At 37.9% G+C, this 27,870-nt stretch overlaps 2 protein-coding genes across 15 annotated transcripts in view; one reads left to right on the forward strand and one right to left on the reverse strand.

Annotated features, from left to right (window-relative positions):
- Nucleotides 1–1,130: 1,130 nt before the first annotated feature.
- Nucleotides 1,131–19,223, forward strand: NSUN7 (NOP2/Sun RNA methyltransferase family member 7). The gene is given in 13 exon segments (XM_005444801.3): nucleotides 1,131–3,606; nucleotides 3,608–3,863; nucleotides 4,267–4,325; nucleotides 5,696–5,826; nucleotides 6,940–7,092; nucleotides 8,327–8,510; nucleotides 10,109–10,319; nucleotides 10,957–11,100; nucleotides 11,660–11,761; nucleotides 12,296–12,413; nucleotides 14,579–14,696; nucleotides 16,276–16,928; nucleotides 18,159–19,223. Coding segments are annotated over 12 exon segments (2,148 nt in total). The 5' UTR covers nucleotides 1,131–3,552; the 3' UTR covers nucleotides 16,894–16,928; nucleotides 18,159–19,223.
- A 783-nt stretch (nucleotides 19,224–20,006) lies between these two features.
- APBB2 (amyloid beta precursor protein binding family B member 2) overlaps nucleotides 20,007–27,870 on the reverse strand; it is a 189,726-nt gene continuing 181,862 nt past the window's right edge. For 12 of the 14 annotated variants that reach the window (XM_055712363.1, XM_055712408.1, XM_055712374.1 and 9 more), the window contains 5 exons: nucleotides 26,480–26,567; nucleotides 25,334–25,417; nucleotides 24,713–24,828; nucleotides 23,925–24,104; nucleotides 20,007–23,303 (listed from right to left, as the gene is read on the reverse strand). In XM_055712363.1, coding sequence (XP_055568338.1) covers nucleotides 23,136–23,303; nucleotides 23,925–24,104; nucleotides 24,713–24,828; nucleotides 25,334–25,417; nucleotides 26,480–26,567 — 636 coding nt within the window. In that variant the 3' untranslated portion in view covers nucleotides 20,007–23,135. The remainder of the gene's footprint in view (nucleotides 23,304–23,924; nucleotides 24,105–24,712; nucleotides 24,829–25,333; nucleotides 25,418–26,479; nucleotides 26,568–27,870) is intronic. The other 2 variants (XM_055712379.1, XM_055712422.1) reach the window with 1 other exon arrangement.

A 27,870-nucleotide genomic window follows, 5' to 3' on the forward strand; every position in this document is an offset into this window, starting at 1 on the left:
TGTTCTCACTGACCCATGATCTCTTCAGGTGCTCTTAAACGTGTTGAATGCTTCAAATACAGAGCCTCCCAGAGCAGCTGAGAGCTCCACTTAGTCTTTGGAAAAAAGACAGGAAAAGATGTGAATGCCTCCAGGCCTCCTACCTTGCACTGCCTGGCTGTAAAGCATTATAGTCTGATCTAGTTCCCCATTCTCCTCTCTAGTTCCCACTGTACTATTTGAAACCTGCAATCTTCTTATCTTTTGCTATTGTTTGTGCTTGGGTAACAGTAATTTGTGTTATGGGAATCTAGCTCCACCCATAATACAGGTGTTTGCAGAAAAGAGATTTGTACATCCCTTTGCAGAGGTAAGGTACACAAGATGCACCCCCTTTCCCTTGTGATGGTGCTGAGATTACTTGTTGAACTGTTGGGCTAACAGCAAGTTGTCATGGTTGTTGTCATCAGGTTAGTGGATTATGACTTGGAAGCAGAAGTGGGGAGATGTTTCTTGTCTGTTTTCAGTGCTTTCACAACCAATATTATCCTGAGGCAAGTGCTTTCTGTTCATAACAGAAACTCTAGGTGTCATGGAGAATAGCTGTCCAGCAGCTGTCCATTAAATTTTAATCACAGGTGTCTTTAAGTTCCCTTCTTCTGCATACCCTGTTACTTACTACTCTAACTTGCAAATCTGATCAAGCTTGAGGAAAATAGTGTGGAATTATATTGGCCAGAACTTGGAAGCTTTATTGCAACCGCAAGTTTCTGGTTTGTAGATGAGGCAGTTGTACCTGTAGTCAGCCAGATCAGTGAGGGTGTGTATGTATTTTTAACATTGAATCAGCGTGCTAAAACTTTATGGAGAGATGCTGCATTTGGGTCTACACCAGGTATTTTTTTTTTAATTTTGATTTATTTAGCGTTTGTAGAACTCTTTGGGTTTGGGTTTTTTTTTTCCTATGCTCACATTCTTTCTTCATCTCTCTTCAGCAACCTCCTAACAACAAATTCATGTTTCATTCGAAGATTTTCTTGTCTAAAGAGTGGAAATTTATTTTCTGAACTTTGAAAGGCCATTCTCTCTTTTAGGAGAATGATGGCCTCTTGGGACCTTGAGGATTTTTTTGCCACTCAGCTGAGTAATCTGCTTGAGGTTCAGCTCATGTCTTCCATAGACAAAGGCAGGGTCTTTTCTTCTCTAGTTCTTCCCAGCTGAGCTTCATATTAATCTAAGCTGTGATTTACAGTGTTGCAACTGTGCAGTGTGTCTGCACAGGGCAGAGCACTGTCATCTTTATTAAGATGTCATTTGTCTTTTGGGAAAGTATATTCATCAAATAATCTTAATAGCAGTGTGTCTGGCGGGCCAGCAAAAAGGATTTTGGCAAAGAAGTTGCAAACAGTAATTGGAAACCCTTCAAGTCTTGAAAGTCCTGACAGCACAAATGTTAGTTCACTTGCTACATACGCTAAGAAGGAGTACTTTGTGCTCAGCTGGAGAAGGGGTTTGAGCTCCAGGTCCTTAGATGCTGTTCTTTTTTCTGTGAAGTCTTACACATATCTTCTGGTCACTTACCTGTAAACTCTGTCAGGAATTTTTATACTATTGGGTATTTTTCTTTCTCCTTTCTAAGCACAAGAGTTTAAATTTGGTTTAGGTAATTTGGTACTTTATTCTGTTGAAAAATAGTGCTTTTTTTGATAGTACTGCTTGTTCTGCTTCAGTAGGGCTTCATAAAATTTGTTTGCTCCATGGATCCATCAGTGCTGCATCTAACACCAGGGATGCTGGACCTTAATTCCCACTGGAAGAAGCTGTTTGCCTGAGGCCCAGGACCTCTGTATAGAGACAGTAAAACGTTGCCTCTGCAGGGTTAGTGGCTGTCAGTTTTGTGGAGCAAGTCCTGGGAAAGGAGAATGACATGTGGCCTCCTCCAGATGAGGTGCCAGAATTCAGGAAGCAACACTGGTGAGGTTTCTGAAGCATGCTGGGCTGGGTGGACACTGACCTGTGCCAGTCTTGGAGAGGGGAAGAGTGGGTTGAGTGTCACCTGCGCTGGGGAGAGGGAGTTTGAATGGGGGAATGCTGGCTCAGCATGGGGCGTTTGGTGGCTGCCTGCTGGAGAAGTAACAGCTTGTGTTCCTCCTTTCCCCTCCAACGCGGCATGCTGCCATCCTCCTTTGTTTTGTGTGATGGGGGCAGGAAAGGGGAGAGGAAAAAAGAAAGCTGAGCAAGTCTGACCTGGGGAGAAGAGGTATGTAATTTATCCTGAGGAATGTGGGGGCGGCAGGGAAAAAGCTTGAGAATGGTTGTACTGAAGTAAATTGTGTAGCAAAAGAGAAGATCCTTTCTGTTTGGTCAGAGTATCACCTTGTATTTTTGATTTTTAGGCTGGTGAAAAGAGCAAATTCTGCTTTTCGATGGTGTTAATCCTAAAGTATTCAGAACTATTTTTGTCAGCACCAGACCATGCCTAGCTTTCTATGTTAAAGCTGCTAAATTCCTCATAGTTCTCTTGTATTATTCTTCCCCAGACAGGAAAACTAGTTTGTTTTATTTTGGTTCTCTCTCTCGTTTTTTTTTATTTTATTCTTTACTCTGCGATTAAGTTTATCTTGTCTTAGGCCTCTTCTGAACATTTAACCTGACTTCTGAGCCTCCAAACATTGTCATAAGTGCATATTATTGCAACCAGAGCAAGTAGGGTAAATTGAAGCACTGTGCTAGATGTACTTTAAGCAAGTTTTATGTGGAACTTAAGCATATTTTTTGATTCAGCTAACACTGGGGCTTTTTAATTTTTTTTTCTTGAAGCCTTCCCTATTCCACCTCTAGGAAGGAAATTTTTATTTTATTGTTTATGTAAAGTGTGAAGGAAATTTGAGAAACACATGGGCTTGTGGAGAGTTGGGTAATATCTTTAGAGACTGTCAGAAAGGATTTCCTGCATTTAAAATTGTGCTGTTTAGGTAATACATTAAATATATTAACACTTAGGTGATCTCTATTATCCATTTTTAGGAGTCGATAATGCAGTTTAGTGAACAAGCATGTGGAATTCACTTCAACTCTTTTCAAGATGGTTCTTCTTTGGAAGAGATGATGGATGCTTTGAAATTTCTGTAGTGTCTTTTTGTTAAAGGAGAATTCTTAGTAAGAGATACTATTCTATCTGCAATAATAATGCTTCTTATTAGACACAGAGAATCAAATCTCTGCATATAGTCTGTTCAGGAACATTGATGGTAAAGCACTGGCTTCTTGAAACAAGTAACAGGTCTTTGTATCTGCATTAGTGAAAATAAATAAGGTAAGAAAACTATTATAGATCTCTACTATGTGTAAGATGATACAGAAATGTATATATATTTTTAAGTATAGATAATATATGCATATACAGATTTGCAGTATTAGAGCCTAAAAAAGAAAATAAATTCTATTGAAAACCTGAAAATGAAGGGAAAATAATATTCTGTTGAAAGAAAACTTCATCATTCAATACCAACTTTGTTTTTTGCAGAGGCAGCACGATTGTGACTTGAGCTTACACAATCAGCAACTGGAAGAATGCCAGGTTCTAAAAGTAATGTGGTGTCTTTACATGAGGGTGTTATAAATGATAACTTCAGACTTGAGTAAAATTAAAATTTCTAATGAAAAAGGACCTGTTGAAAAAAGAATGACTCTGATTGAGAAGAATGGCTATCATGACTCTGTATACATAAATGCAGCTAAGATTTTTCAAGGCATTCATACTGAAAAGCGTAAGGATAGAATATTGGTGCGATATGGTGATGCCTCAGTATCTCCCATGCTGACTTTTAAAGATGAATATTCCCAGCGTGAATCTTATGAACTGGCTTTCAGTGCTTTAAAATGTAAGTACAAAATTTTCCAAGAATTGTCAACAGAAATGATGCAGCAGAGAAGATATTAAAAAAAAAAAAAAAAAAAGTTCTGCCCAACACCAGAAATCTGGGGAAATTTTTGTTGAACTACAGATGACTACTAGACTACTTGTATCCCTCAAATATTTGACTATATCTAAGTGTTGTTAGCATTTTGTGGAATCAAATGTTTAAACTCTGTACTTTTTCATGCAATTCCTTTACATGCAACTTTTTTAGCGTTGCTACCGTTTGTGATTGAATTATTTGCCGTTAACTTTCATTATATTTACACTTCCAGCTTTTTCTGTAATGATTAATAAGTTTTTATTTTTCTTCCATAGAATGTTGTACATTTCATAGCATAACTTGTCAATATTTTCTTTTTTTGCAGATCAAGATCTTCTTGAAGAAATACTGTTAGATAGTTGCATTTACCCGTGCCAGTCAATAGTAAGTGAACATTTTTATGAGGAAATGGATTTTGTGTTTTCTGAGTTGATGTAATTAGAATATTTTCTGAGGATTCTGCAACATTCTTCAGAACAATTCTTTTGTTTTGAACTATATGGTAGCCTAAGACTGAAATGTTGCTGTCCTTTTTAGGTAGTCTAAAGCATCAGTCTCCAAGGTAGCAGATACATTAAGTGTATGTAGATCTGTTGTAATTCTTGTTGCACCTTACTGCTAGGAATCAAAACCTTCAAAGAAAGACGGCAGGAGAGTGAGCCGTAATGCCTACTGCAGTGTAATACTTGCTTATTCATGTTGTCCATGAGCCAGTCCGTGTCCATGTGCTTTCCTTCCCAGCTGTATCCCCTTGTGAGTGGGGAAAAAAATCATGTTCCTTTCCTGCCCTGGGAGCTGGAAAGCATGGAGTGAACCCTGTCAGACAAAAGAATCCATTGAACCCATGTTTCATGTCCTGGGCAAACTGTATTGCAGACAAATATTGCACTTGTATTGGCAAAAATTGGTCCAGTTTACTCTCTCAACAGGCTTTCCTGCTTTGAAAAAACCTAGAGCTGACAGAGTAATGCGCTATTCCTTCCAGTTCAGTCTCTCATGCCCTTGAAAATTACAAGATTAATTTGAACTGATGTTATTTGTGGAAATTGATGTGAGCAGGCAGATGATCTAACACATTTGATTTTTGGCTTGGTTTTGTAAGGAACTAAGACTTCCGTGGCAACATTTTTTGTTTGGTGGTATTTCCCTGATAACTTGAGTTTTCTAGCTAATTTCAGTTGTATTTGTGAGAAGGTAAGAATTTTTGAAGGCACAAGAACTATAGGAATGTCATGAAAAGAGGTAGACAAGAAGTGCTGTTAATTACTGTCCCTAAGAAGAGGATGCTCCCTGCTGTAAACATTTAGACATGGGAAGGAGATTTTACATATGTCCCAGCTGCAGAATGGTTATTATAACTGAGCTCATTGGTTGTTATATACCAAAGATTACTACAAGAGAAAAATTGATAAATAAGTCTTTGTTAGCTTAGCTATTCAAGGAACTACCTCATGAGGAGAAAATAATTTCAAAGTTTAAATTCTGGTAACATTAAAAGTTATTAAGATATAGTATATTATCAGTCTGTATGGAAAATATTTTAAGTTTTGATAAGCTAAATAATTAAGTTGGGTATTTCAGTCAATGTTCTAGTAACTCTTCATGAGGAATTCTTTTCACATCCTTAGGAATAAGCTTTTCACTGGAGTTTTTAGTGCCTCTTACATGGGAGACTGCTGTTTGATACGGATCTTTTTGCAGACGTAAGGCATGCTTTGTGTCACTTTCTCTATCCAGTTACTTTTCTGTTGCAGCCAGATGAATTAACCAGCTTGCTTGTTGTGATGCTTTATGACCTGCAAGACCGAAAATTTCAAGCACGAGAGATTTTTGATGAAGAGGAACCTGTAGCAGAAGTTCGGAAGATAGAGCGTTATCTATACAGGTTTACATGCAAAAAGCTTTTTTTGTTGATATATACTGACAGAAATACAGATTTGTATAACCAGTGCCTTTTAAAACTAGTTATTACAGATGTCTTTTGTCTTTTGAGTTTCGTGGGCTTTGTTTTTATTTTTAATGAGAACCTGGTTTAAAGGGGAACTTTCATATTCCAAGAGTTAAGAAAAATAGAGCTAACAAGCCATGTTTATATTGTGGATTATTTTGCTAGAATCTTATTTTGGAGTTGAAATTTTTTTCATACAATTTAGAAAAGAAACTAAATAGTAAATGTTCATAAATAGGAGTGTAATAGAGTTAACAGGTCATGGAATGGAATAACATCCATTTATGTAGCAATACTTCTATTATGCAACTTTGTTAAATATTATTTTCAATATAATTAAAAAGATATGTAAAATAAACATTTTAAGTAGTGTTCAATTATTTATTTTGTCAGTGTTGATGAGGTCAACAGGCATTTATTGGACAAAATTGTGTTGCTGATGGATTTAGAATAGTCCAGAAGTTTATGAATATCACAATTACAGGGTGTTTCTGGAGGCCAGTAACTAATATACCTTGATATCTGAAGTAGCTCACCAGCAATTTTTATTTGCTTTGAATTATCATGTATCAAGATCATGCATAAAGCTTGTGGGAAGAAAAGACTGGGAATATTTCCTCTTAAATGAAAATGTCAGAATTATGAAATTGACTCCTGGTTGTCATCATACTTGTGTTTCTGTATGCATTTAGAGGTTAGCTTGCATCAAATGCTCATTCTGCACCTGAATGTATTTATATCTTCAAGCATGCAAAAATATCTGATGATTGTATTCCAGAGATTGACATACTTGAGAGTCATCTCTTATAATTCCAGTCCTGTGTGCATTAAAGTAAAACAATCTTACCGATGTACCTTGCATCTACCACTATCTGGGGTAGAAAATGTCTTGTAACTGTATTTTCTGTAGGGGCTTGCAAAATGAGGCCTCACGTTTGGTTTCTAAGCAAGATATTATTGTAATAGAAATGGTGCATGTTAGTAGCTGATGTAAACGTTTATAGAACTTACTAAACTTGTGTCTTGTTAAACTTGCTAAAACTTCTGTAGTTTTAGGACCAAATTGGCAGCTGCACTAGCAAGATGTCGCATCAAACATGATGCTCTTTCAATTGAATACATGTTACCAGAAACCACACGGAAGCAGGAACAAAGGGCTTCTGCTTTACCTTTATGTGTTTGGATAAACACATCTAAAATCAGGTAAGGTCTGTAAAGTATCATCTAATATTGATGTTTTACATGTGAAGGGATACAGTTTGCTACACACTTGTTTTAGAATTTCCAGGTTATATTATTACCAGTAATTCAAGTTTCCTATAGTAAATTCTGCTTAGACCAGTGACATTGTGGGGGGGTGTGTGTGTGTTTGTTTATGTTGCAGTAACGGTATTCATAAAATGTGACAAAGTTGTGAAACAGTTTTTCTTACTATTCTGTTGCTTGTGTGGGTCTTTCACCAAATAAATGAGGAAATAAAGTTAGAAAAAAACTCTGCATGGGTGAGCAAACTCGATGAAAAATAAAGAGAAAATGGTTTTAAAAGTGGATGTATTACTGTAAGTCATAACTTGGCAAAGAGTGTTAAGACAGATCCAATACTTAAAATTGGTGTTTATTCTGTAAGGTTAGTGTAAACTTGAAATAAAAATAGACTTTCTAAACCCCTGGTGTTCCCAGTTCTGTACTGATACATGAACCACACCAGGTTATTCTGTTATCTATTCTGTTAGACAGGTAATCCATTTTATTACTTTGTCAAGAATTTTGTTTTCCTGCTCTTGTCTTGGACCAGTGTTCCGTGCTTAGATTATAGGCTTTTCAAGAGAGAGGTGTCTTAGGCTGGTTTTGATTTTGTAACCTTAAGTAAGACTGAACTAAAAGCTGCTGCATTGATCCTACATCTAACGTGCCACGTAAGCTTATGGCGCTGTATAAAACTGTGTTGCAACAAACAAGTCTTGGTGTATATACCTTTAAATCTTTATGATACTTGAATTGCAAACCTCAGCATTTATGCCTTCATTACATTTACACAAGGATTATTTCAGTTATCAGCCATTAAATTAATTGGCGAGCTGGATAAATTGAAAGCAATTGGAAGGACTAAAGTATTCAGGCAGTTCATTTGCTACAGTGTCTCCTGAGCACATGGACATTTATGTTTTGATGCTTTGAATCATCCTCTGGAGACACATACCTCTTTCTGAATTTATTTTATCAGACTTATTAACTTAATTGTTTCAAACCAGAACTTACATACCTAAAATAGAGTGAATTCCCCTCCTCCATTAGGCAGTACTGCACTTTTTTATGTATATATGCATGTGTGTATACTCACACACACACAAAAAAAGGGCAAAACCCCATGTAATGATTGTGAGCTACATTGCTTAAGTAACTCTTGTATATTTAATGGTCAGTTGCATGTTAACAGCCTTCAAGATGTTTTCAGAGATTTGAAGAAGAAGGGATTCACAAGAGTTGAATCTGTGTCAGACTTCAACCATTATACGTACAGTGTGGACCAACACTGTCATGATGTATTGTTTTTTCCTTCCTCTCTTAAAGAAGAACTGCTTAATTTAGATCTTTTTGCAGATTGCAAACTCTTCCTGCAGGTGAGTTGATGTCACCCTTGAATAATACGATCTGCAAACTAAAGTAATGCTTTGCTTGAGAATGAGGTCATGTATCATGTGACTGTCCTATTAAGTCAGGCAGTCAGCAATATACTCATAAGGGTTTGGACCTTTTTAATAGTTAGAAGGTTAGAAACTGTTCCACTTACTAAATTTAGCATGGCAATGTTAATGGTTATAATCGATTGCTACAATTAAGTTAGTAGAATGTTTTAAGTTTAATCTTAAAACTGTTAAAACATTGAAAGTGGTCGAAGAGGCAGACGTTTCTGAAAATGCGAGGACAGTTTCTGTGTAACTCTGTATGCATTACCCCCAGTTAGTAGATGATGGTATGCTAATACTATAATCCCTCTTCCTCTTCAACTGTGTATTTGTGATGGAATGATGCTTCTTTATATTTTGTGCAGTGTGATTCCTAAATCTTCATAAACCCTACTGGTCTTTTTCCTGACTTGCCATCATTAGCCTCCCCAGGCAAGACTGGGCAGAGGTTCCTGTTGTAGAGCAGTGGTTTGGAGTAACTGTTCAACGACACACAACCACAAATTACCTGAAGTGTCTGATGATTCTTGGGTGCCTAGCAGAAACATTTCAAAGGGCATTTTCACTACATGCTTTTTCATTTTCTGGAAATTTTAGCCTCAAAATTTATTAGCCGACTTACAAAGCAATTCAGTATTCAATATTCAATTTCAGTATGTGTATTTTGAATGGAAGACTTACAGAAAATAACTATATATGAGAGCCCCTTAGGTCACAGGAACAAATTCTGAGTATGACTGCTTAAGAATATTCAAAGTGAGGAAATGGAACCCTCAAAAACTCCATCTCTCTTTGGTGGGGTAGGGTGGTACTTGAATGCTGTAAGTAGATATGTAGATGTTGATGTGAACTTAAAAGTTTTAGTGCTCCCCTTTATCATCAGTGTTTGCCAGATTTGGTGCAATACACGGTACCTGTGGTCTGTGTCTTCACTCTTTGCCTTTTAAAGTAATTTAATGGAGGGAATGTCCGATTTGCCTTTTTTCTCTTCATCACCTGTAGCATGAGTTCACTTACTCTTGTTGAGAAGTCCCTGTGCTTTCTGCATTCAAATCTGCCTCTGTGGTGTTCACATTCCAGCAGAATCTTGGGTTTTCATCTGTAAGGACTTCATTTCTCCTATAACTATTGTCAAGAGCTAGGTGAATAGTTTTGCATTTCTCTGTTAAGCTGCCTCAGAGAATGAATTCTGCATATTATGGCTTATGTTTGCCTTTTCTGGAACTGGCTGTTGCTAGGCATTCCTCCCCATGGCGATGATAGGCACTACATTGTTTCAACCTCCAGATATTATGCTTTCTTATGCATTAGTCAGAATTATATTATTTAAATTTAGTGAATGACTTAAGATGTTTGGTTTTGTACTTTCTTTAATTCTGTATTAGCAGCTATCCCCGATTAGTTTTTCTCCTCCCTTCTTTCCTGTTTGTCATGAAAACAATGAAATGCTTCCCTGATTTTGGAAAGGAGGTTGGCGTTCATAGAAACCAACATAGTTGGTTACGCGTAATTTCTGTGTCGTTATTTTCCAGGATAAGTCTCGCAGCCTTGCTGTACACTCTGCACATGCACTGTTGAATACAGCTGATGACATTATCGTGGCTCACGTAGGTTCCCATCTGACCACTGCCCATATGTCAGTGCTGACAAACAACAGCATGTCCAGAATTTTTGTTTGTGGTGTGAAATCCTCAGCAAAAGCAGCAGAACTGAGGAACTTGTTCAGTCACATTGGATGTAAAAGTAGGTGTTTAAACAGTTGGTGTGCATGAAGTATTGTTATGTAGGTGTTTGTGGTATATATAAATATGGCATAATTCTATCAGAGTTCAGAGATTTCATATTTGAGGACTTGGGGAGGGCAGTAGCAACTTATCTTTTTGTCACAGGATGAACTGACACCTCTTCAGCTACAGTCAAGTTCATCAAAGGCTGCAAGTTAACCATGTCATAGATGCAGGCTCTGGAAATGTCAGGGTGAATTTTTCCATATAAGTAGTTACTGTACAGCAGTTGGTGTAGCTGGGAACTTTTGGGTCCATTTGTTTCAAGTCCTGGCTGTTGCTTTCAGACTGATTTTCAGCCATTTGTCAGCGTTAATCCAAAACACATGCACTTGTCCAGTTTACCTGGAGGACACAAACAGAACAGAAAGCAGCAAGACTTTAGAACCCATTAGCAGTCTTTTCAGTGGAAGACGCTCAGCTCTGGCTAGTTTTTCAACCTGTTTGAAATCAGTGGGGCGTACTTTGGAGGATCAGGGTCTAGCGGGCTCTAGCTCTATGGAAGCCTATATAACATCAGTCTCTTCCCCTTTACCACATTAAAATTAGGCAGGCTTGCTTGCATGTGGAACTACTGAGTTTTCCCCTTTTTTCAGATATTCAGTTGTTACATGAAGACTTTACCGAGATTAGACCAACAGATTCGAGACTTCAAAACACAAAAGTTATTTTGCTGCTACCACAATGCTCTGGACTGGGTGTTGGCAATCCAATAGACTTTATTTTAAATGAACATGGAGGTAACTTTCAGTACAATAGCTAGCTCATGCTTCTTGGTAGAAATTGCATTCAAGTATTGTGGTCTAGACATCATAGCTGCCTCAGTAAATTGTATCATTTTATTAAAAAAAACTTCCTTACTTTAACTACTATAACACTTACATACTAAATAACTTGCATAATTCTGTGTGTCTGCTTCAAGTTGATAGTATGAAGTTTTGAGGGTTATTCTTGGGAGCAGAGTGAATATAGCCTTTCTTTTAAGGGAAAATGATTATAGGCAGAAAATCTATTTCAAGATACCACTGTGTGTATCATTTTCCATTGATTACATTCCTTCCTTTATTGATTGTTTGTATAAGTCCATTTACTGTACAACTTCTGTTACATAGAAGCAGCTAAATTACAGCTAAAGAGGGAAAGAAGAATCATTAAGGCACTCCTTGGTATTGTAATTTGCAAGACCTACCTTTGCACTGCACCAATAACAACTGGGTCTTATACCAAAGCATTTTGTGGAAACAACTTAAAGTCAACACACTACAAGTTGCAATAATACACTTACAGTTCTTTATTTAGATGCAGGATTGCTGAGACACCTTTTCCAGGGATCTGTATCTGAGGATAAACTCAGTATTCTTGCTGAGAGGCAGCTAAATGAGTTGATTCATGCAATGAAATGTAAGTGTGCTAGCTCCCCAGTTTCTGGGAAGTCCTTGTGCTATCGATTCCATTGTACTGTCACCAGTTTTTATATAATTAAAAATACACCGATTATGCTGTTAGTTAACAGTAAGTGTGTAACCAGTACTCCTAAATAATGATTTCCTCAAGGCGTTTCTGTGTCCTAGTGTTCACCAGCCATTAATACAATAATCTTCAGCATTGTGTAGAGAACTGGCTTACTCATACTGTGCTTTGGAAAAGTTGTAACTGTAGTCTGACTCCACCTGCATGCTGCCACTTTCCCCCTCTGTTGGAAGCTGTGTGAAAAGGCAGGATGCAGCTTTGAATTTGTGCTGAAATCTGCAAATATTTGAAAATATTTTAATTATTAAAAAACAATAGAGATTGAATGCTAATGTGTTCAGGAGGATATATTTTATTGGTAAAAGTAACATCCAAGCATAATTTTTACGATGTTTTCAGTCCTTACTAAATCACTGTGTGCACGAGGAACTTGAACAGTGAAAAAAATTTCTTTTTATTTTGTAGTTAACGAAGTACGAGCTATTGTTTACTGCACTTGTTCAGTTTACCCAGAAGAAAATGAACTAGTAGTGGAAAAAGCACTGAAATCTGGAGTGGAAGGAAATAAAGTCCCACCATATAGGTATGGAATGAGTAGTTTTGTCTATGGAAAAATTAGAAGTATAACTTTCAATCGTAGCATAATTCTTAGCCTAGACTGATTTGTGTCTTGCATTAGAGTAACATTTTAAATAGTTTTTTGCTGCCCCTCATTCCATTTCTTTTGATGTTTGCTACTTAGTGCTTTCATCCTCTTGACTTTTTCCTCTAACGTTTTTGTTCCCGTCTGAAATTGAGATTGGAGGAATGTGTCACTGGTTGGAAATAACATTGTGGTGAGGTTCTGATAGAGATACTGCTTTTATCCTATCAGTATTCAGAGAATGAAGCTAGTTTAAGATAAAATGGAGACTAGAAGTCAGGGAACTTGCTGGTATGCTGTCAGCTTCTGACCTAGAATTACCAGTTTCAAGGGAAAAAGAAATAACTTCTTAAAATGTGAGTATAGAAGAGTGAAAACCTCTTCTATAGGCTTGCTCATCCCTGCATTCAGATGAATGACTTTTGGGGGAAACAGGTCACAGTAAAAGAACATACTGTGCAATCATAACAAATACGTAGGAAAAATGTGTGTTGTATACTTTATGTAGTTAAAGCCTCAGCTGGAGCAATTGTTAAAAGATTGATGGGTACTTTCTGGATTTTCCTTTCAGTCACAGTAGATAAATGCAAACAGTTGGCACTTACTTGCACGTAGATGTAACAGTTGATTACGGAATGCAGGTTAAAAGTGGTTTTGTTGCAAAGAGCACGGGAAAGTAATACCGTATTTTTAGATTTCATATTATCTTACATGATGTTAATGACCTGGCTATCATAGGGAAAGGTACTGTTGTTCAAGATATCATTCAGTTTAGTTAAACTCTGCATGATTAAAATGGTAAATGTTAACTGTGGCCAACCCAAATTTAAAAGAGTTATGTTATGCATGATGTTAAGATACAACAAAGTGCATCTTTCTTGCAAATCACTGATAGAAAAGAGCAGCCTGCTTGAATTTTTACGCTAAATGTTCTTGTTGCAATAAAGCTGATGGTAACCAGCATAAACAGAGCAGCAGTAGAACACCGTAAATAAAAGATACAGTGTGATTATGGTTAAGATGAAAGCTCTCACTGTTTAAGATGCGTGTACTACTTATGACAATTCCTTGTACACTTTCCTTAGAATTAATTAGATAACTTATTTGACTGTAAGAATGCAGGATAGAACGAAAAACTTACTAGCCCCTGTATTCACAGTAGTGTCTGTGAGATCCTGTGTGATCATCACAGATAGACTTAGTATTAATTTCCTTTTCCAACAAGACTGAGAGCTTTCAGGAAACTTACGCCAGTTGTGCTTATGCGTATTCTATCTTTTAGAATTACTCTGCAGTGCTGGAGTGGTGCCAAACAAAACGAGGCTTTGCTGGAGTTCGGGGTCATACAGCTGGTCTTAGGGCTGTGAAATTGTCAAGGTGATTTTAAGCATGTACCCACTGTCAAAACAGTTTTTAGCAAAGGATTTACCTTTAAGTGTACGCATTGTAAACGGGTGTGTATAGAGGAGAATTTAAACCACTCATGCATCTCACTTTGGCATACCAAATTTGAGTTAATTTCTGCATCAATTTTCAGGGTCAGACATCTGTTAAAATAAAATTATCACATTTTTGCATTGAATTATGTGATCTAAAAGCAAACCCTCTGATTTGTCATAGGATATAGCTTTATTTAGTAATGCAGGGAGGATGTGAGCCTTGTAGTCTGTTTTACCAAGTCTACAGGGAGAACAGGAGAAAAAGATTAGTTCTTTCTTCCTCACTGATTCACTGCAAAACTGTAATTTGACAAAACAGCTCTCAGTTACTACAAATAGGCAATTTTTTCTAACCCAAGATATTTAGTTTAGACATATCATCTTATTATGAGCATACACTTAGTAACTCAAAGACAACACCTTTAAAGTTTGTGTGTACTGCTTAGTGTTTTCAGAGCATTCCCCAACTTCATGAACAACTTGATAATCTGGTAATTGCAGACCTGAGAAACAACCCAGTTGTTAATAATGTTGATATGTATTTATTATCTGGTGGTTAATATACATAATAGACATAATTTGGAAAACTACTTTTAATACATCCTTGTTTATTTCCTTTTATATCCTTAAATACTATTTTCTGGTCATTCGTTTATTTTTTTACAGGCTTATTCCTCCCGTCTTTTCTACTTGCTCTAATTCAAAGGCTTCCACTGAAATGTTTTTCAAAATGGAGCCATCAGAAATTTCCAGTGGCTGTTTTTTAGCTATTCTAGTGAGAAAGGTAAGCTAAGAAAACTACCATTTAAAAACACTTCACAGAAGAAGAATATTGCCATTTTCCACAAAAGAATATATGAAATGGAACATTTTAAAAAAAAAAATAGTAGTCCTGGCTGTTCTCTCATTGTCTTAAGAACAAAGAATAGGTGAGCAGTTGAAATGTGCCACTTTCAGAGCTTTATGCTGAGCACAGCTTTCCAGCATGTGCCTTTTTATAATGGAGCTGTTCACGATCAGAGCAGTCTCTGGCTGTAAGTTAGTGTTAGGAATATCCAGAAGAAACAGATTCTTGCTGTCACACCTTGGAGTGAAACACACAGCTTGACCAGACTCATGATAAATGGTGCCTAGTAAGGTTATTTGTTGTGCCTGTATGTCTCACCAAGATTTTCCAGTATCCAAGAAGATACTGTCACCCTTAGGGATTACGACTTCATTAGAATTTGAATAAAACAGCTATGAATAAGTTTCCTTCCAAAACTAAGGCGTATGCAAATCTGGCTTGAAAGGCAGGGGGGCTTTTGCTGAGTAATGGAAAAGACTTGGCAGGATTCCTGAAGAAAGGCCTTAAAGCACTAGTTTGCATCTCTGAGCATCAACGTTTTCCTCATGTAAAGATGCAAGATCTTATTTGGTTATTTGTACCACTTTCTTTCATACTGCAGTTACAGTGCTTGAAAGAAACTTGTGTCTTGGGGGAAATTAGAAGATTTTATTAAGAGTAAGAGAATCACACAAGAAGCCTTTCAAGTTACCTGGTTTTGACCTCTTTCTTTTCAATGTAAAATATTTTTTTAGCCTGGCTCCCTAAGCTAGTAAGTTTTAGTTAATTGTGCTGTGTAACATCTGTCTACCACGTTATGTCCCTCTAGAGAAAGAAACACTTTTGTTTCAGGTAGTTGATCTGAGTAATTTATTAGTCAAATTCTGAAGCACAGAAGCAATTGTTGCTGTGGCCAGTTTTTAGGTGACACTGGAGATGAACTTTTTCCACAAGGCAGAAAAAGTCTACTTTAAGTACAATTCAAACTGAAATTTCTGGTTTACGGAAGCCTTCTTCTTGGCTAGTTGTAAATAGTTTTTTCCTCATTGCTTTGGATGTTGACCTGGTTTCTAGTTAATCTGATTTGAAAGTTCCTTGCTTATGTATTATGAGCAAGGATTTTTGTTATAATACAAATTACTCGTATTTAATATCACTGCTAATATTTCTGTATTTTAATAACTGTTTCTGATACACACACTTACATATGTGTATGCATGTTATTACAGACACAGTACAGAGCAAGTCAGTGTGGGAGACACATTACAAAATCTAGAATTCAGTTTCCCCTCTTCAGGTCTGTAGAGGGCACAATCTCTGAAGAGCAAATGCTCAGATAACTCTTCACACAACAGTCACGTTCTTAATTTCTTAAGCAAAAAGGTTGGGTAGCATTTATCACATATGATTTAAGTCTTTCTGCTAAATACTACTGTAGTTTTCTTGTGGAGTAAATTCTGAAGAATCTGGGATTAAAGTACTGAGTTTGCATCTGGGTTCTGTGGCTTAGATGCATTGTTTCCTTTGAAATTTTCAGAAAGATTCTTCTGAAAATGTGCCTGTTAAAGACATTTTGGCTCATGCTCCAGCAAAAGGACTACTAGATGGCAGTTTTGTTAAAAAATCAAAGGAAGAGGAGAAAAAGCAGAAAGTAACACAACGTAGACGTAATATTACTGGTGGTGGTATAAAGCCCAAGACTGTGGAGTTCCTTCGCCGTCAAACTGTATCTAATATTAAGGCTGAAGTTTCTGTGTCTAAAGCAGTCAGCAACATACAACAAAAGAATGCGAACCAAACAAACAGCTATGTTCAGCTGAAGAAATCTATCAATCCTGCTTCAGCCACAGCTCTGCCTAAAGTGCTGAAGCACACATCTTATTTGTCGCCTACTGGCAAGACGTACGAAAGACAGACCCTTGCTAGGAAGACACATGCAGAACGTAAGAGGGTTGTACTGAAGCCCGTGGAAATAGTTTTGCCTCCCGTGATAACACCATACCCAAGTTTGCAAGGAAACAAACCCAGGATATCAACTCATCCTTGTTTTCATGCGTGGACTGGAGCAAAGGGTTCAGGTGGTAGGGTACTTCCACCACCTCTGTCTACCGTGGTCAAGCCAACTGCGCTTGGTCTTCCTCGACCATGGCTGTAAGAATCTTCAGATTTTGCCCTACCTTTACAAAGAAGGTAAAGATTCCTGTATATATTAATCAACACACTTAATTACAGTATACCTGTATGCAGGATGATCTTGCTGTGGCAAAGAGATAAGAGATATCTGCACAGAAATATCCATGTTAGATAATCATTTTTAAACCAGTAATCGCACCTTAACGTGAACGAAGCTCAGCTGCATAAGGCTGATAAGACCGCTGAGGGGAGTGAGGTCAAAAAGCTATAGCTTTTTGCTGTATGCATCGAAGTGACATGTTAAAAGCATACATTTCTGCCCTCCCCTGCCCCCACCATGACCTGCTTAGATCTGTAGGAATTCTCAGTTTCAGATGGACTTTTTTCAAAGCGAGTCTGCATTTTTTAAGTGGCTATCTCTTTACAAGTGCTAGATACCATTTTTGTGAGTTATTATTTAGACTGCCAACATGGAAATTAAGCCTTGCACAGCACGCCGGTTAGCTCACCTGTATTTCTAAAACTACACATGAGCTTTTGTACAGACAACTGGCCAAGTACACTAAAGCCCATGCACAGGCTTTCTAGTACTTGGTCCCTTGGTTTCTACTCAGGTGTGCTTCAAAATATTAACAATGAACACTAGATAAAATATTTTTATGCTAAAAGTACTGAATTATCATCACAATGTCATGTCAGACTATGTCATGGTTCATAACTTTTTTCATGAACTTTCTTGACACAAGCAGTTCTTAGTTGAAAAAAGCTGCTACTGTCAGTTATTTTTATAAATGTTACTGCTAGTCAGCTGAATAATGACTGAACACAGAGTAGTTTGTCTTTGGAAACAGCTGTGGGCTTCTACCCTGCTCCCTTTTGCTAGCAAATACAAAAAAGTAACTGCAATGTACCTTTAATTGTTCTATAATCTAAGCAGAGGATAAAAGGTACACACAGATGTACTTTAAACAATAATCTGATTTAGTATTAAATATGGACAGTATAAAGAAAGAAAATGACGACAGAATGACAGTAAAAGGAACCTCAGGAATTGTATTTAGATTAGAAGTGTTGTAGAAACGAAATAAAGACAGTGTAGCAATACAGAAAGGCAAAGATACCTGTGGCCCAAGAAGAAACTGTCCTCTAGGCAATCATTTAAGATACTTGACAAGAGTGTTAACAATATGGTATGGAATCTTAAAGTATTTGAACATATGATTCTGGATTTAGACCCAGCCAGAGAAAAGGTTTTAACATCTCTTATTTTTTTCCTCACCACACCAGTCAGCGTAGCTTTGGAAGAAAGGATGTGAACGATACCACACCAGCAACATGGACAGCTGGCTCTTGCTCATCAGATAAGTACTGTTGCTTCACTGAATCAGTAAAAATTTCTTTCTGAGCCAGCTGTCCTCTTCAAAGGCATCACTCACCTGCTGCATATCCCAGTAACCCATGCTCCTTACCTGCTCCAGTAAAAGGATGAACTCTATTCAGAAACCAGAGCAAACTTCCAAGGATAGATATAGACCTGTGCACATGCAATATATAGAATTGAAAAAGAAAATAAATCCCTGTTTTGTTTCAAAACCGTCCTGGAGGAGGAGAGATTCTACGTGTTAGATAAAAGGAATGGACCGTAAGGAGATTCTGGGTTTTCTTCAGTATGGTTAAATGCTTAAAATAAACTTCAGAGATTCTGCAATTAGAGACCAAAACTGCTGGTTTTTTTTTAAATCAAAATCTGTATCAGTAATTATTAAAGATAATTAAAATTACTTATAAAAGAACATACATGTGTCTGATGACAGAATTTCTAGGCTACTTACATAATACGCATCGTGATGTCTCTCAGTCGGCCTCATCTTGCTTTCAGGAGTTTGTGTCTTTGCAATGTTACGGAGGCTAACCCAGTTAGTGTCTTGATGTCTTACCAAGAATATCAAAGAGCTGGTAGTGAAGGTTCTGGTTCTACAGGTCAGCAGCTACTTTGTAAGCACCAAACATCACACGATGGAGAAACATCTGGGACTGACTTCAGAGAGCTCGTAGGTAGAAGGCTGTATGCGCAGTTAAACACTTGATGACTTTTTTCAGTAAAACTGTATCTTGTGTAACATAACATTCTGTAATCCAGTTATGTATTTGTAATTTTCAACTAAAACTGCCGATTCAGCTTTCCAGATACAAAAGCGTCCATTGTACTGCTGTTGCCTCTAAACCACCAGTACGTTTTTCCCTCCCCTCAACCACAATTTGGAACAAAAGAAATAATTTCCCATTTTCATGGACCAGTAACAGTTGAGACAATAATTTTATGCAGCTAAATTTATTCTCGGAACAGATTACATTTAAATGTGGAGAAGTGGTCAACAGCAGGGAAAATTGTCCTTTTCTGTGTCAGTCAGGTGCTTTAAGACTGAGCTCTGCTAATAAACAGTGGGTGTCTCCTTCCTTACTGCTGCTAAAGTAAATGAACCCTGCTTTCGCTGACTGTATAGCGCAAGTTTTAGCAATGTACTAATTAACCTGCTCAAGAAAGGAGTAATGGGGTTAATGGTAATGCTGAAAGGCTGAGCCCATATTAGCTGTTGAAATAAGAAAGTTCTTTTCCATGGGTGACTTACTAACAGTTTTAGGATCCCCAGTTAAATGATCTACAAAATGTTTGATAAAATTAAAAGAAAAGGGATGTAGAACTCTGAAGTGACACAGAACTGGCGTAAGCTATTAGATACTCCATAGTTTCTGTTCCTTTGTCATGGAAAGGGTGTGTTATATAGCTACAGGTGACTCTGCTCAGGAAGCGTATCACTAAAAACCCAGTTTACTATGAATGGATTCTATTGCCCTTCCATGCAGTTTTTGTTATTCCTGTTTAACCACCCTGTACGTGGCCTCTGTAGCCTTACATCCTCCATACCCCCTTGCTCCCCTTCAAATGAAACAGTAAGTGGCTTTAAAAAAACCTACAGCCAGCATTTCAGATTTCAAGAGAGAGGCTTTTATCTCATCATTGACTGTGAATATAAATCTCCTTGCTTCTGCAAGGAAGCATATTAATGACATGACTGACATGTGATACTTACCTCTAACTTACTACTTGCATTGAAAAAAAATGAAGAAATTAGCTTTGCTTTACATGATTTTTTCTACAGACTTCAATAAAAATGCAGCTACAAATAATTACAAAGCCTGCCTTTTTTTAGGCAACCTATAGTATACAGAGTGGAGAATGTTACAACATCACGTCCAGTAAAGACAATACATCAACATAACGCAGGATATTTCAGTAAAAATAGAATAAATAAAAATATTTTAAGCTGTATTTAACAGGTTAATTTAGAATATGGCATCAGACATACAAGGCGTAGTGAACATGGCTGCCTGCCTACAGAACCACTAGGTATTATAAAAAAATGCATAGGTAACTGAGGGTCTGTGTAACATCAACTAAAATAGTGGCAGTTGCTCAAACACCCCCCCCCCCCCCACCCCCATACATACTACATATTTTTTTTGGCCATGGTAAAAATGGTTTCATATATTGTTTAACAAAAGGTAACGGGCTTTGCAGTATTAGGCTCCAATTCTGCAAAACACCTGCACGTATATTTAACGTCTTGGAGAACAAGGGGCTCTACTGAAGCAAACAGGCCACATACAGTCAGACCATTAAGCACACTACTTAAACACTTGCAAAATCAACAACACTGTGTTAACAGACACCGAACTCTTAAAACATAGATTGGCAAGTGACCTACGGCTTTTCAAACACCCTTCTATCTTCTCCTCAGCCCTCCCTGCAATTGCACACTTTGCCAGTGAAAGCTAACTATATGTTCATAGCTTTGACAACACTGGTACAGAAGAACCTTTACAGTGCTGTTCGCTAAGTGTTGTAGTAGTTTAAAGACAGTCTGGATCTCTTGGGGATAACAAGCACTACACAGATGCAACTACAAAATCTAATCAGACTGTTTCAAATTCACTGTTGTAGAACAGTTGCAAATCCCAAATCCTGGCATTTCCAGCTGAAACTTTAAAAAGACACTGTCCAAGTATTTTCTGTAATTTAAAACAAAAGTCAAAGTTCAAATCACTACCATGATGACGAATAAGGAAACTTTTACCTCTTTAACTTCATGATCATACCTAAAGGTACATCGTCAGCCACCACATTTTGATAGCGATAGGAAGGGAGTTTTTACACTGCTCCTAGCAGACATCGCTGGGATCACTACCAGAAGCTGAACGAGCCTGTAGGCAAGCAGCCATCTCCATGCTTTGCCACCTGGCTTCGTCCATGGCCAGTTTAAAACACTGGTACTGCTAAAAGGGGTGGGGCTGTTTGTGTCTCCCCCCCCCCCCCCGGCTCTCCCTGCCTACTTGGCATAAGCAACTTGGCCTCCAGCTGTACAAGGAATAAACTGGTGCAAAGGGGGTAGCAGGGATATGACCCTTGGGAGGGGAAACTTGCTTCAGTGCCTGGGGGTGCAGAACTGGGGGTCATAAAGAGATCTGAGACAGGTGGGGGATCAGCTCCTTAAGAGGGTATTCGAAAGAGCTAAATTTAATCACAATAGTTGCATAGCGAGCCTTCACCTGACTCCTGCTCATACATCACACCGAGTTTCATGGGGTTTTTTCTGCAGTTTTCAAGGCAGAAATTTCTTGAATCATCATTCTTTTCCCCTCGTGTTCCTAAGTTGCTTTGCCCAGGTGTTGCCATTAATGTATTTAAACAAGGAAATAAAAAGGTAACGGCTTGTTTATAAAAGTCCCTTGCATAGTAAGATAAAAGAGTTCTTGTAATAACAACCTTGCCAATGTTCTTTTAAAATTATAGTATGAGCAGACTTGCAGACTTGGGAGACAGTCACAGTTTGGAACATATCTATAAATGGAGACAAAACATTTTTAATGCTAGTTACAAATACATTTGATGTTCCATTTCCAAAATTTGCACCAACCTGCAGGTCTAGACAGAAGATGGTGAAGGGAGAGACTCCAGATGCATAACTGCATTTGAAAATCAGCCTAAGGTACAATTTTAAGGGGCAATACTGGGCTGACTTTGCCAGGGTCTGCAGCAGTGTGTAAATCACAGCAATTTAGATGAAGCCTTTGGAGCAAAAGCATTGAAATCAAGTTGTACCACCTGAGGGACTATCTTGTTAGAAAACAACTCTCTTCTTACTTTGTCACGAGAGCACTAAAAGTAAATGAAATTTCATGGAATTCTGTAAATAACAAGAAACATGACTGTTCTTTTTGTAGCATGTTAAGCACTCAGCAACAAACTCTGAGGGGAAAGGGGAATTGTGCAACCAGATGCTGAACTGAACATTTCATCAAACGCTTGTATGGAATATTTTAGTCTCTGTAAGAGTTGTAAGACAATAAAATTACTGGTTAGTTTTTTCTCACTCCTGATTAGCTTGAGCCCTGTGTGAAACAAATGGTATTTTGAATGAATCAGTGACAGATTTAGGAGAATAAATTTAACAGCTAACAGTTGCATTTGTACATCTAAAGCTGAAAAGCTTCAGCGGATCACCCTGCAACTCAGTTACTGAAAACACTTCTGGATTTTTCGGCATTGGTTTGGTATTACACACGATTCTTCTCTAAGACCATAATGTATAACCAGGAGATGAAATAATGACGCCGTGATTCAAAAGCATGTCAGGGAGATACTGAAGTGGTTGCTAGACCAATGCTGACAAACAATTTAAAACTAACAGGCGTAGTTCTGTAAAAAATAAAACTTGGTATTTAATCTACAGGAATTCAATGGTAGCTAATACTTGGTACCTACGCCAGTGTTGAAAACAAAGCAAAGTGCTGTAGGATTTAAGATTGGTTTGTTACAAATCCAGCTCAAGACGGTGAAACTATCAACTCGGGCATCATTCACTCCAAGGACTTTAGCATGAGTTCACTGGGAGGGACGTGGCCATATTCTTTTTTTGTGTGAGTTTAGGTAATGTTCATGTATTTACAATCAAACAGACCTTCCATTGCTCACGATGTAACTCACTGATAGCAAAAAAATTATTCATGCTTCTTTTCATATCACACAATGGTGGCAAGAACAAGAGAACATGCTTGTCTAACATTGTTTCGGTAAGGGTAAATTCTCTGAAGACAAAGCATCAGCAATTTGAAGTGGAAGGCCAAACGTTGTCAGTTCATTTTCCTTAGTGTAGCTACTGTTATCTTCAGTTAAATGGTAGGAGAATCTTCTCTCTTATGCAGCTATGGCATCTCAGTGACTGGGCGTTTCTGTTTCAAAGTGTCAATGAGGGACAACACTCCTCTTTTTACGTTAGTTGTAACTCTTCTAGTCACCGAGTCTGCAGGAGGTGGGGGCGGTCGAACTTTCTGTGAAGGAGGTCTGGCTACTAAGCACTTCTGATACCGCAGCTGCAACAAGGCAAAAGCATTCTCCAATCCTTACTGTATCCAATACTTTCACAGAGCATTTTAAATACAGTTTTAACCTCCCCATCATATATAGTCAAACCTCCGTTTTGGCCATGACAAATAGCCCAGCTGAAGTTAACGGGACATTGGTCTCAATCTGTGGGCAGAAACTGTTCATTCATTAGCACACGACAGATACTAAATCTATATCATAGGAACAGGCCTTTGAAAACTGAAAAATAAGTTTTCTGGGTTTAGCTATTTTTGAACAGGGATTATTTTCACTACATCGTCACTGGATTGTAGAACACGACTCTCAGCAGAATGTTTTTCCAGCATTAGATAACTTGTGTAGTGAAAGAAGAGATTTTAACTTACACAGATGTTGCAGAGGTTAGGAGGGAAGATGATTAAAGGGGTATTGTTCACTACATTGACATTTCAAACTTAAAAATGTTTGGGCTTTAACTGATTAAATATAGCAGAATCCCAATTCCTATTTTTATCTGTTCTGGTTTTTTTCTGTCTTGAAGTTAATATAATTGCAAATTTGGAAAGATGATTATTTATGAAGGCAGTACAAAAAACTAGAGGCATTAGATGCCTTTGAAGGTCACTTACCATACAAGCAGCCTGAACAGCTTCTGATACATTGCCTGCATTTGGTTCACACCAAAAAACGTGGCACTCAAAATGCTGGTTTCCTGTATCCATAATGAACGCGAACGTGTGAATGTCCTTGCCCACTCCCATGAAAGACAGGAACCGCACACGACACTCCACCATGATTTCCTCTTCATTCTGGTTAGGAACCAAGTGATTGATCATTACTGTTGGATATTCTGTGGAACTCTACTTTCAATTTTAAGTTGATTAAATGGGGGGGATGGGGGATGACACTGATACAATATTGTGGAATTCCATTCTATCTATATGCATATACCTCGTGTGCTCAGGCCTGGGCTGGATCTCCCCTTCTAGGCTGTCACCAGAAGACCAAGGCTTTAAGCATTAGAACTCAGCATATCGTGCATTTTAAAAACTTACTGCTCTTGGCTTCCATACCAAGAATAAGGTAAATACAGTTTAGAATTTAGGATTGCTACTTAAGAGCTTAACTTACAGTGTTTTAGGCTCAAAATTCCTAGAAAGGGTAACACTGCATTTGTGTTAGGTATGTAATGAATACTAATAGTAATTTAGATCTGAGAACATGCTTGAAATGGTAAATATAAAGCTAAAGCTGATACCTGCAATAAGAGCCTCTCCAGATTCTGGAAAGAAGTAAAATGCAAAATAAGCAAATGAATTCTAGTGTATATGAACTCTTTCTACTAGTGTTCCTGTGTTCCTGGTTTTCAACGCTCACGTTATGTTAAACGTGTTTTAAACACTACAGTCTACCTTACCCTTTCACTGATGACTGTGACAGTAGCATCAGCGACATTCATAGTAACTGGCATCCAGTCTTCTTTGCTAGAGGAAGCCATTAGACTTTCAATGGCACTGTTCAGAGTATCCATTCCTAAAGGAGAAGAAAATGCAACGGTGAAAATGAAATACGTGAGTGTAAGTAGGCAGCAACAAGATTTTTAGTTTCACATAGCAGTACAGAAAACACATTGTTTTGGACTCATTAAAATTACTTTGATGATGGAAGAGGAAGGGTTGTGAAGTTGGGTCTTCTTCATCTGAAGAAAACAGAACAGGTGCCTCTGGCTTATTAAAACAGGATAGCACGTTGTTTAGCTGCTGCACCATTTCAGTTCTCCAGGGCCCTTCTCATTAGTAGCAGAGCTCATGTTCAGAGAAAGCAGTAGAAAGAAACTCCCGCTTTCTTGGCAGCTCCCAAAATACTCTAGTTGCAAAACACATTTTCAGAAGAGGCCCTGAATATTAGATGTCTTCATGCCTGACTGAAATGCACGAGTCGTTACCCTTCAAAAATCATGCATTTACACTTGGCTAGCCAGAGTCCAGCCTGTAGAGTTTATGCAAGGTACTTTGGAAGTCACATAAGTGTCACATACCCACAGGTTTAGCTACAGGTAGCATGCCCAGGTACTGGACGTGGAACTTCTGTACCAGCTCTGTCTTTGGTGTTGGGAAATCTACTGCATGGGAACAAAAATCAGCTTCTATTAACCAGCATTCACAGCAGGGAAAACCACTTTTATTTCATCAATAACATAAAACAGTTTACCCAGTAATTGTACTCCGAAAGTATTGTATCAATCAAAACAAATATTTACTTTTTCTGACAAGAACAATGCTCAGTAATTTCTAAAGGAATTAGGGATAAACTTTCATCACCTAATTCTTGACCTAAGCTAAGAGTAAGGTAACGTTATATTGCTAGCATATTAAAACCCAGAAAATATAGATGAATGTGCCTCACAGACATCCAGACCAAAGTTTCACTACATAGCTACGTACAATCTGGAATCTGGTTTTAATACCATCCTTTTTAGTATGTTAAACACAGTCTATGAATAATCAATACTACTATCTGAGCAGACTGTTACACAAGTTGATTTATGGATTAGGAGTAAGATATTCAGTATAAGCTGGTGGATCTAGAAGCATATAATTTCCTATAAAGCTAACACAAAGTATATTTGTTCTCCTGGAATACTTTCAAAATAGCAACAATTAAGCTATGCCTAATAAAGGCATGCAAAGGCAACTGTCTTCTTCCATGCAGCAGAGTGTGCAAAAGACCCTTAAGCTGGAAAACCACCAGCTTGTACCCCTTGCCTTGGAAGTTGCTAGAACAGATGCCGAAATTGAGGAGTTCTCCTCCTACAGCTCCTTTGAATCCAAGTGATTAACTGATGTATATTCTGTTCTTAAGGAAGATTTGGCCAATTTGTGCAGTCTCGTGTCAAGAGGTATTTTGAATTGAAAAGGACAATATGTGCAAGTAGCCACAAATATGTAAAATTGCATTTGCAACATTTGTATTTCAAAATAAAGGAGGAAATGCACAAGTTGACATAAGTGAGCAGAACTCCATTTCTGTCAGCATAACCAATAGAATGTTTAATGTTTAAAAGACAGGATTACACTCCTGACTTCTCCACCCAACATGCTCCATTTTGGTCAAAAGCAGCATCAGAAACAAAACACATCTAAACCAGGACCATCCCAAGGATACTAGCTGTAGCACACAGTACCTTGCAGAGGAACATCAAGGGTGACATTTGTCCTCTCCTGCAATGAGCTGCAAGCCACAGCTTTAGCATTCTTCCGTTCAGCCATAATCTGAAGAAGATAGTGATAATATAGCTTTTTTTTTTTTTAAATACAGTGCAGTAGCAACTACAAGTATAAATCTACTCCTATTACAACCCTAGTTTCTGAAATAAGTCAGAAGCTACGTGACTAAACAGGTTATTCTTTTTAAATACAAATTTCCTTTTCCTCCAGTTCATTCACCATTCCTTAACTACATAAAGAACTTGTGGAGGAAAAAAAACCCTAATCATTTTTAGCAAAATTGCAGTGAGAAGTAATATAGGAAGAAATATAAATATTTAACACACAGAGAAGAGTGTTCATTATTCATGTTCCCCTCTTATCTATATTCTGCTCTGGATAATTTTTTGCTCTATTTTTATGTTTCTTCTGGAATTAAAATCCCATGCACAATACAACCTGTTCTTTCCTTAAAATGTGCAATATTAGCAAAAGAGGTAAAAAAAACCCCAAATCCACTTGAAAACAATCACTTTGGATGGTTATTTCCTATGCATATATGACTGAGAAGGGACCCAGGGAAGGTAACAAGGGTTGTCCAAAGCTCATACAGAAAGCATTGCTATCTGTTTCTTTATGCTATGACAGTTAAGCTATATAAGAAACTGGTGTTTCAGTGGATGACGCTTGGTCTGAAGATACTTCTAGCAAATTTCTCCTTTTTGTTTTGTATATTGAAAGTATCTTTTGTTACAGGGACACAAGATAATATTCCCCCCTGCAGATGAAAAATGATACGCACTAGCTTAGGAAGAATCTCCGACTCAGCAAAAGAGGTCCAGTGTGTCAGCACATCCAAGAACCTCCCTGAATCCTGATTCCATCTACTGCTGAATTACAAAGGAACACACTCTACTTAACAACACTATCCTGTTTTATTCTGTGTTACTATTAGCTATGGTTTTAAATCCTTAGTTGCTCTCTTACCCAAAAGTAATGCCGAGTTTCATGTCACAGTTACATAATGTGACAGTTCCACTCTGTGATACCCATGTGTATAGTGACCATGGCATTTACTCGATGTTGACCTTACCGGACAAAAGCAGCTGTGTAGCAGGGCCTGCGTAGCTTGCTTTTTCCCTGCCAGACTTGTGGGAAACATCTGTGAGAACTGCAGGCTGGAGGAGGGACATAACAGGTCTAGGCTTCTTCAGCCAGCCACTGCTGCAGCTCCCGGTGTTAAGCTTCACCAAGCACAGCCTGCAGCTCCCTGGACAACCAGAGCAGCTCCCCACCACCTGCGTTTCCTCAGGCACCCAAGCCCAGCCAGACCTGCCAGGCTTTGCACAGTTGCTGGATTACCTTCTGC

This window comes from Falco cherrug, chromosome 1 (assembly GCF_023634085.1).
Source record: "Falco cherrug isolate bFalChe1 chromosome 1, bFalChe1.pri, whole genome shotgun sequence".
In the NCBI taxonomy this organism is placed as follows: Eukaryota; Metazoa; Chordata; class Aves; order Falconiformes; family Falconidae; genus Falco; species Falco cherrug.